Source organism: Antrostomus carolinensis, unplaced genomic scaffold (genome assembly GCF_000700745.2).
Source record: "Antrostomus carolinensis isolate BGI_N321 unplaced genomic scaffold, ASM70074v2 scaffold19351, whole genome shotgun sequence".
Lineage (NCBI taxonomy): Eukaryota > Metazoa > Chordata > Aves > Caprimulgiformes > Caprimulgidae > Antrostomus > Antrostomus carolinensis.
The window spans coordinates 23,759-34,235 of record NW_010295056.1 but is presented as its reverse complement, the minus strand read 5'-3'; the positions used below and the strand labels follow the sequence as shown (position 1 = coordinate 34,235).

At 50.1% G+C, this 10,477-nt stretch overlaps 1 protein-coding gene across 1 annotated transcript; it reads right to left on the bottom strand.

Moving 5' to 3' along the window:
• Positions 1-1,374: 1,374 nt before the first annotated feature.
• On the bottom strand, positions 1,375-8,544 carry CLEC3B (C-type lectin domain family 3 member B). Its single transcript, XM_010177862.1, has 3 exons — positions 8,439-8,544; positions 3,150-3,248; positions 1,375-1,775 (listed from the first exon to the last, which is right to left on the bottom strand). The coding sequence occupies exons 1-3, from the start codon at positions 8,542-8,544 to the stop codon at positions 1,375-1,377; spliced, it is 606 nt and encodes a 201-aa protein (XP_010176164.1).
• Positions 8,545-10,477: the final 1,933 nt, after the last annotated feature.

Genomic DNA, 10,477 nt, shown 5'->3' with positions numbered 1-10,477 from the left:
CAGCAAATTGAAATACCTCTCCTGTGGGCTCCCCAAGAGCATCATGTCTCCACACCCCCAACTTGGCAGCGCAGGGGATGTGACCCAGACTGGAGGGGAGGGGTTGTTACCAAACTCTGAACTGCAAAGAACTGCTGATACCTTTCAGCCAACAGCCAGCAAAGCTTTGTTAAGCTGGTGGGGTGGCCTGCACTCCTTTCCCATCACTGCTGTTTATTTCATTTTTTTTTTCTTTAACCCTTTTCTCAGCAAAAAAATTACTGAGGCCAGCCCTTCAGCTGGGCATGACTTTATTGGCACAAATGGTACTTGGTAGATTTATGTTTGCTGATGACTGTGCCTGGACCAACAAAGACTAGACTATTTCAGCTGGGTTCCCATCACTTAAACAGGTTGTATGATTCCTAAAGCCACTGAAGTGAGTCTTGGTGGGGTTTGTTTTCAGGGAGCTTCTCTGTTATCCCTAATAGCATTACATTTCTGTTATTTATGTCATACTTTCATGTTCTGTTTCCAAGAATACATTTGACTGACTATGCTGTAAGTCATCACTGCTTCTCCCATGATGCTGGAGCATAAATAAAGCTTCTGATGGGGTTTTTATTTTTTTTTTTAAAGATCTGGCAGTGGGTCTAGCTTTCCCACTGATATCAGTGAAACTGGCTTCTGATCGATGAGAAAAGGACCAACAGAATGGGGAATGCTTCTGGAAAGGATATCCTCCTTCTCCTTAGGTCAACCCATGCCTCTTACTTGCTAGTTCAGTCGTGCACGTAGTCAGATGAGTTGGACAACCCATTGAGCAGCTGGTACTTGGCCAATAAGCCCAACTGTATCTCTCAATGCAAAGCAGGAGTAACTCCCTCTGCTCGTTGAGACAGGACCTTGATCCCCAGGAGCCTGAATCAGGGTGCTGGGGGGGACAAGAAGCTCAACCCCATGTACCTTGCTGTCAGAGCTTATGGGAAAGCAAAACAGGAGAAGAAAGTGGGAACTATGGTGTCCCAATGAAGCTCAGCAAGATGGGAAAGGACATTGCAGAGCGACAGCCCCGGGGCAGCTGAGGCAGCTGTTTGCCAGGCTGGACTGCTGCGCTGGTTCTTTGCCAAAACTGCCAAGCCATCCTAATAAATTCCCTGTGTAAAAAAATATATCTATAAATCGTGCCTTAGTAAGAACAATGCAGCTGCTAACGGGGCTGGATGTGGCCAAATGAAATGCTCTAACGATACCGAGCCATGACGACTTTCTTTGCGAAGAGTGACTCTACTTGAACACGTGTGCGCGTGCGTGCGTACATACATGTACACGGACACATACCTATAGCTTTAGAACCCTGTTGCCAAAGGGGGGAGACCCGGGCAGCCCCCGCCACTACACGATCATGAACTGGCAGACGTAGGGCAGCTGCTCTCTGCACTTCTTGTCGAACCACTTGCCGATGGCGGCCCCCGACAAGGCTGCGCAGTTTTCCAGCTTGCCGCCGTCAGGCTGGGTGGTGATTTCAGTCTCCCAGTTCTTGTAGCGGATGGGGCCACCAGTCATGTCGACCCACTTGCCCTCCGCTGCCATGTCGTTGAGGCCCAGCCAGATCTCCACCTCGGAGCCGATGCTCTTGCGCATGTAGTCGTAGAGGGCATCGTTCTCCTCCCCGTTCTGTGGGGTGCTGAGCGTTCCCCCCTGCGAGATGCAGTTTTCACTGGCCTCGTGGTACGTCTTGGTCTCCGAAAATGCAAGAAAGCATTTTAGGTGAATTTTGGTGCCTTTCAGGCAAACTGAGAGGTTATCACACAAACAAAACAAAAAAGACAAAAAGATAATGGTTTTTTAGAAACAGTGCCCAGGAAGAGGCAGCAGCAACAAATGCAGCGGCCAAACTACAAACTTCATTTCTCAGGCTGCGCGGCGACTGTCGGCAGCACAGGGGTCCCAGGGGCCCCCTCCCTCCTATGAGGGGCACGGCTACAGGGACATGCCCTCCCCATCGCAAACCATCGGGGACAACGGGCCTCGGGGTGCTCCTGTCACTCTCCTGGGCTCTGCCACTGGCCAGAACAGAGGCACAGCGTGGTCCTTCAGTTGGACTCCATGATCGTAAAGGTCTCTTCCAACCAAAACAATTCTGTGATTGTCCTGCCCCTTGCCCTGGCCTCCCTCTTCCCCAGCTGCTGCTGTGCTTTCTTTGGTGAGTTTGATGGAAGTCAGGGTTGTGATGGGTGCTGCCGGGTGTTGGAGTGTTTCAGAAGAGTCTACAATTTCAATGTAATCATCTTAATTATGCAAGCAGGAGAAAAATGTCCTTTTTAACAGGCTTTGATCAGAAGTGTTGTGCTTGTGTAGCTTGAGGTCCTCAGAGGAAATTTCTACTTGCCTCTGACTTTATCATTAAGAATAGCAATTTATATTTTTTTTAAGCTCTAAACCCTGGGAGTGCAGGGTACTGTAGCCAAACAATAACTAATCAGAGCCACACATTAACATCCCAACCAATGAACGTGAGCTTGGAACTAAAGCCTTGATTTTGCTTGTGTTCCTTTTCTTTTAAGGAAAAAATTCTCCTTAACTTGCATTTTAATCTAATTTCTGTTTCATGTTCTGCAAATCCCTCTCCTATCGATATCGGTGGAGGCTGCACAGAATGACTGTGGAACATGGCTGGAAGACAGGTATTTTAGGACCGTCCTCTGTATGTGTTCAATGAAGCATGGTGGGACTAACCTCCATGAGGTTCCCTGGGCTATACTGTGGTATGTATAAGAGACCAGGTCACCGTTTCACTGGGGTTCAGACAAAAGAGTAAGCTACATTTGGAAAAAAGTGCAGAATAATTCATTATACAGCCCTCTGATTCATAAAGAAAAATGAACATCTGGCTTAGTGTCACAGAAACATCCACAAATGGGAAGCTCTAGCACACAAAGGAGGCCACGGGCTGCACAACTCATGTCGTTAATTGCTTGAGGAGCTTCATCTGGAGGAATTGCAGCCAGCACACAATTTGCTTTGATTCCCCCAACCTCTCTCCCTGTGACTCCTTGTCGCAGGGTCCGTGGCAAGCTCTTGCTAAAGTGTGCGGAGCAACTGTAGCTGCTTAATAAGGAGCTCCTCTCTCAAAGCAAAAGCCATGCCTTCTTCAGTGAATCCCTTACCTGTCTGGAGTGCTTGCTTTTCCTTCAGCAGAGCAACCTCCTGAGAGATGTTGTCAATCATGGCCTTCAGGTCTTCAATCATTTTAAGGCTCACACCATCTGTTGGAGAAACCACAGGAGGAGCATAAACATCAACTGCATTCCTCCAGGGAGGCAGGTGAAGCTGTTCCCATCATCAAAACCCCATGTTTCTCTGCCCAGCCCCCTAAAGCAATCTGCAAAGTCGATGCCTGACCCCTTGCACATCCATCAGAGTGAGAGTTTGCTCATTAATCTGATTCCACCAGCAACTCAGGTTTCCCAGTTTGGGTTCTGGGGCTTTGCACCTCGTGGGTCTCCGTGGGGCAGTGGTCTGCCCTTGGGCTGCTGCTGCTGCAGTGCTGGGGTGGGGGTTGCATGCACGAGCGTTGCAAGGGGCTGGCTTGTCCCTGGAGCCCCTAGGTAGGGTACTTGCTGGAGGTGGTGCTGCACTGAGGTCAACCTCCCAAAATGCAGGAGGGAACCATATGATGTTACCCTTCCTGAGCAGGAGTCCTGCCACACACGAGTGTTTTGTGGGGAACTTAAAGCTGCTGCTGAATAGGATTTATTGGGGTTTTTTAAAACTCCTCAAACCTCTCTATTCACAGCACACCCTCCTGGCTTTCCTTGAACACCCTAGAGCATTATTTTCTCTGTATGCACTCCTTGCCATGCCCCTGCTTTAGTCTGCTCTCCAGGCTGACTTTGCAGGAAGGGGCTGGAAGGGCTGCAGTACCTCCACGTGATCTGCCCCTGCACCATCAGCCACCCCATCCCTCAGCCCACCAACCACACCATCCTTTGGGCCATCACAGCTGCCTGTACCCTTAACTCTGCCTTCAGCATCCCCAGGGCAGGTACCCAAAAACTGGCCAGAGATGCTCTCCTGCTACAAGAAGACACCTTGGCTGGGGAGTTGGTTGCAGCCTGCTGCTAAAGCCTACATCTTGCTAGGTGTGTCACCTCTAAAACAGCTCCTACCAACTCTTAATTGGTCCTTGGATTTGCTCCTTTCTAGGAGCAAAAGGACCATTGTGCCAAGGCAAGATCATTTTGCCAAAGGACTGTTGTGCCACTTGGAGGTGGCAAGAGATCCGACATAGAGATGTTTGTATTCATTCCACTATCTTTGCTGCTCCTGTTGCTTTACCTCAGCTGGTGTAAGCATCTGGTAGTCCTCATGGGGTGAAAGGAAAGGGGACAATTTGCCTATGAATGCAGCAGGACGGGTTTCATCAAGAGTCAATGGGCTGGGAAGCTGAGGCACCAAGCCATGCAAGTGGGGAAGCAGCTTGGATGTGGACCAAAACCACCAGCCCAAAGATTGCATGGTGCCATGGAAATGAAAGCCAGGCACAGGAGGAGGAGGAGGGCATTCAGCTGCTTTAGTAATTGCTCAACTAACTTTAATGGGTTCACTTAACACTGAGGCACAAGTTGTTATTTTGATGCCTTTGATGAAAACACTTTGTGGGAAACAGCTAATTAATGCCTTTTTTTTCTCCATGCAAGCCTCTCTTGCAGCAGAACAAATATCCCTTTGGTTTCAGTAACATCCAAGGGCCACGGCAGGACACTGCCAATGAGTCTTGCTGGGGCAGCTCCTTATGTTGTTCCAGCCGGGTTTGCTGGTGGCTTCCAATCTAGAGGGTCCCCATCACTCAAGGAGGACATGTCTCCTTGATAACTACCTCAGCACCTTGTCCCTTTTCACCACCTAGTTTCCAAGCCCTGGGCCACAAGATGTTCCTGCACCAGTGCATTCACTGGGAAGTCACGGGGAGAACCAGGAGTGGTTAATTTGCAGTTCAGCTACAAAGCAAGTACCGCAGCTACATCAACAAACGTTGAGTTCTCTATTCTGTTGCCAGAGGTTTTTGTGTCTGCACTGTTATTTCCTCAGGGCTCACCTCCCGAAGCCCTTGATCAAGGCTATTACAGCTCGGGTTTGCTGCGACTGAAGCCAGCGTGGGGGCTTCCAGTTCTGCCATGGAGCTGGAGTGGGTCTTTGTGTGGCAAACCATGAGCAGCAGGATTAGCGTGGGCAGAGGCAAGATGAAAAGGAGACTCTGAAGGATGTGGGTCACAATAGTCTGTTGGTTTGAAAGCCTGGCCAGTAATGTATCTGATGCTGCAAATGGGAGCTCTTGCCTGTTTTACTTTGTTCTAATTACATGCCGAATACCAACTGAATCCCTCTGTACTTCATTTTGATAATTTAACTATCCCTATATGAAATTTGGATCTCCACCTGGGTTGTTTAGCTTTGCCTGGGGTGCATTAGAAGGGGTGTGGTTAGTAGGTCGAGAGAGGTTCTCCTACCCCTCTACTCTGCCCTGGTGAGGCCGCATCTGGAATATTGTGTCCAGTTCTGGGCCCCACAGTTCAGGAAGGACAGGGAACTGCTTGAGAGAGTCCAGCACAGAGCCACGAAGATGATGGAGTGGAGCATCTCCCTTCTGAGGAAAGGCTGAGGGAGCTGGGGCTCTTTAGCTTGGAGAAGAGGAGACTGAGGGGTGACCTCATTAATGTTTATAAATATGTAAAGGGTGAGTGTCACGAGGATGGAGCTAGACTCTTCTTAGTGACAGCAATGATAAGACAATTTATAAGGGGCAGTGGGTGTAAGCTGGAACACAGGAGGTTCTGCTTAAGCTTGAGAAGAAACTTCTTTACAGTGAGGGTGACAGAGCCCTGGAACAGGCTGCCCAGGGAGGTTGTGGAGTCTCCTTCTCTGGAGACATTCAAGATCCGCCTGGACGCCTTCCTGTGTGATCTCATTTAGGTTCCTGCTCTGGCAGGGGGATTGGACTGGATGATCTTTCGAGGTTCCTTCCAATCCCAAACATTCTGTGATTCTGTGATTCTTCTGACCAGGCATTTCCCCGAATGTCCCAGCTGGGAAAGTCAGGTCCCATATTGCAGTCTGTCCCTGGATCAGAGGGGACCCACACCAGGTTTATATCATGTTCACAGGTGTTTTCTGGGAAGAGCACCCAGACTCCAGGATTAGACAGGAATTTTGGGCAGCCTCAGGAGCGGTGCCCACATCAGCCCCTACCCCCTGATTTAAGCGTTCAGACTCTGAGGGCCACCTCCAATCACCTTAAAAATACACGTGAGAGCTACGCAAGGATGCTCCCTCCTGTGCCTCCAGCACCTCCACCTGCCCAGAGGAGAGCAAAACCCCTCTGCCCCCCAACACATGGGGGTTCAGGGAGAGTCTGATGAACCGCTGCATCTGGGAAAATCACTGGGGAGGATTTGATGGGGGATAAAGCCTAACAGCAGGCAAAGCGAATGTGCTAGCTCAGCATTTCCTCAATGCTATGGTTTGGCTTTTTCATGTTGAAACAGCACCATTTTAGTTCTGAAGCAGATCCAAATGTAAGCAATAATTACAAGAAAGAAGGAAAAACAAAACAAAACAAATAAAAGGGGAAAAAAGAAAAAGAGATAAAGCTTGGCTCAAATAATATTTTTCTTTTCTAATGTTTGTGGTTTGGCTGTGCAGAGTAAAAAAAAATAAGTAAATAAATCCAGGCAAACACCCAAAGCCTCCAGTGGCTTCACCCTCCCCAGTCCACCCTAGCAAAGGGCAGGGGGTGAGCCGGGATGGGGGGGCACTGGGGGCCTGGGATGGGGATGGGATGGGGATGGAGCCATCCTGCCCTCACTCAGGGCAGGAGCGGCTGCAGAGGGTGGGCAGGCAGGCACGGACCTGGCGAGGGGCTGGGGGCAAAGAGGAGCTTTGCGGGGGATGGTTAGTGCTTTCCTCCCTCTTTCCCCACCCCCTGGTATTGCTAAAAATCAGAAAAAAGTTAACCAAGAAATGCTGGAAGTTTCCAGTACAGGCAGGACAGCAGACCCACCACAGGGCTGGATGCTGCCAGGCAAAAAAATGCTAAGTTTGGGGGGTTTTTTTCTTCTCCTCAAAGAAAACTTGACCTCTCCTTTGAAAAGAAACCCCAAAGCTCTCAGGAAAAATTGCCACCACCTGTTTCAGATGGCTTGATTTTCAGAAAGAAAAAGTTGCCCCCTCACCTCTGAAAAATGTGTTTAAATCAGAGCCCAATATTCCTGTCCAAAAAGTGATTTTTCTCCCACCACTTGACTTTTTTCCCACCACCTGATTTTTCTCTCACCTGCTTGTCACCAGTGGGTTACGAAGAGCAGCTGCAGTGACATGGAGAAAAAAATAAGATTTCTCTAAGAAACTCAATTCTGTCTCCTGGTACACCCAGTAAGTGCAGCACCCGTATGTACCCGACAGCAGCCCGAGGAGGTATTTTTGCTCTAGAAAACAGCCACAGCCATGGAACGTGCAGCTCTGCCAGTCCTTTCATAGAAAGATCTAACGGGGGAAAATGGAAAAATTTCTCAAGGATGGGATCAGATGAAAATAGCCACTGGCTGAGTGTAGGGAGCAGCCTGGCCAAGCGAATTCCTGGGATATTTCTTCCTCGCTGCCCGCTGCGTTCCAAGCAGCCAAGTGCCCGCCAGGAGCGGCCCAAGCCCACGCGGCTGCCGTTAGATGCACCGGGCAGGTTCACACACTGCCGGGTGGCAACGTAAGCTGCTCCCTCACCTGCTGGCTCCTATAATTAATGTGCATTGAGTCAGAGGCAGAAAGGATGGGACAGCAGCAAAAAAAGTGAAGAAAATGAAAAAGAAAAACCACTAAGGGAAAAAAAAACCCTTAAGCATCTTATGGGTGCATTGCCCTCTGGTAAGCCTGAGTAGTTGGAGCTCGTGTGTGGCTTGACATACACCTGGGGCAAGTGCTTAAAATTAAGACTTATGTTGATATTTAATAGATATTTATTATTTGATATTTAATAGATTATATATTATCTTCCTACTCCTCTCTCCAAATCTACAACAGCAGCCTTTCATCTGCCACTTACTTGCTTCTCAAAAATGAATAAGGAGGGGTAGGGGTCATAGAAAGGGAAAGTTTAGTAGAGGAAAAGTGTTTGGGGCAAACCTGAGAGATAACAAGGAAAAGATGCTGCCTTCTGAAATTCAGATCAAGCTGTCCCATCGAATTTATTCAAGGTAGGAACCCACCAAAACCATTTCATTCCTTGCTGTGTTACAGAAGGGCTATGCCACCATTCCCACAGGCAGGAAAAAGATTTTATTAGGTTTTTAGATGCTTTATAAAAAGTTCCATTAAAGCACTGTCAGATGCCCAGATGACAGGGTGATTGCATCCCCCTAAATCCCACCGGCTTTCCTTACTGGGAAGGTGCCACAGCTCCTTACCTTTCTTGGAAGCTGCTGGTTTTTGCCGGGCTTTGCCGTTTTGTTGACTGGAGACCTGGACGAGGGAGAGGAGGCAGAGGAGCAGGCAGGCTCCCCGGAGTGCCATGTCGCTGCTGTCCGTCTGTCTGTCCAGCACCGAGCAGAGCAGAGGTGGAGCAGCTCAGCTCAGCTCAGCTCTGCCCTCAATCAACTGTCTTACACCAGCTCCAGTCAGAAATGGTTGGCCTGGGAAGCCGCCTGCTGAGCTCGGGCCAGCAGCAGCCTCCTGGCCCCGGGGGGAGCTCCGGCAGCTCCAGCCAAGGCTGGAAACATCCCACCAGCAGGTTTGCGTTTCTGAGCGGGCTGCTTGTTTTTGTTAAAACATTAAAAAAAAAAAAAAGAAAAACAAAAAAAAAAGGAAGGGAATGAATCTATTGAAAGTCTGCAAAGCTCAACATAAGGAAAGGCTGTGGAATGGTTTCCTATGGATTTTAGTAAAATGCCAGAGGTTTGATCTTGTGTGTCAGCGATAGCAATGATGATGTGAGGTGTGAAGCAGAGTTTGGGTGGCTGAGGGAACAGAGTGGGGGGCCAGTCTGCCCGGGCAGCCCCTCAGCAGGGCTGCCCATGAGGGATGCTGTAAGCGCTGGCAGAGGGAGCATGGGGGGGCCCAAATGCCCCAGCCCCCATCATGGCGTGATGCAAAGTCTGCACGGAGATTCCTGGTTCATCCCCTGCAAGAGGCTGCTGCGAACCCCTGCCCAGAGCAGCTGCAGGGGGACCAGGGGGCTTTTTCTTCTAGAGTAGTGGAGGACAGCTCTTACACCTCAAAATCCCAGCTCCACCATGGCCTTGGCAGGGTTGTCCAGCCGCACACTTTACCCACTTCACCCCAGGGCTGATCCCTCATTTGCCCTGAGACAGCCACAGGTTGTGAGCAGCTTCCAACGTGACAGGTTTGGACCCGTATTTTTGGCTCCCATCTCCAAAAGGGGGGTGCTGTGCACAACAGCCCTGTGGCACACACGGCTGTGCCATTGCTCTCACCCAGCTCCCAGATTTAGGTTGCAGGATAAGACTTTGGGCTGTGCCCATGCAGGGCAGCTTGGTGGCAGCCCCCCCAGCTGTGGGACCTGCGCAAGGCTGGGGGACAGCGGGGGCTGACCTGGCATTTCTGCTGCTTTTCCTTGCACTGCTGGCTGGGGACGGAGCATGGCTCCCAGCCCTGGGCTTGAACTGCCAGTTCTGGGGCAGTTCGAGCATCATCAATCACTCTCCTCGTAGTGAGTCCCATCCTCAGGGGTGAGGACAGCTGTGTTGGCCATACTGTCCCTTACTCCTATGGCAATTTTGTAAGGACAGGAGTGGTCAGTGCTGTGGGGCTGCCCAGCAGCATCACATCAAGACCTTGGAGGTGCCTGGGTGGCCCCATCCAGGGGAGTGAGACTCCTTCAGCAGCAAACATATCCCCATCACCAGACCATGCAGTGGCTTCACATGCTTTTCATTTTCCAAAACCACTTTTAATTCTTTAAGCTAGGAAACCAAACAATGGCTCCAGAGGTTTTAACCAAACCGGAGAGCTACTCATCGTGTTGCTCTTTAAGCCTTCCCATTGCCCAAGATGGGATCTAGAAGTCACTCCACCAGGCAGTGGGAAGGGGAGATGTCAGCCTCTATGTCTGCATCTGTCCTGACGGTGATCTGAAAGGGGGCTGGGCAAAAGCAGGGATGAAGAAAGCTGGAAAGATGTTCAACCTGCAACTGCAGATGCCCTGCTAAGAGGAAGGCTGCCCTGCATTGGCGTGGTACCAAACCACTTCCCCTCCTCCTCTGGCACCTTTGAGTGCCAAAATCTATGGGTGCTCTTTGCACTTCAAAAACCTGGCACGTGCCAGGATCAATAATCCAAAATATCTCATGGCCATGCCTGTCAAAGCATCAAGACACTTCATAAAGCACCCTGGCTCTGAAAAGCTGGTTGATGCTTCACACCCACTACCCTGGAGTCAGGCTGAGTATGCAGGGGGTCTGCCCCGGGGCCACCTAAGTGGTTAGGT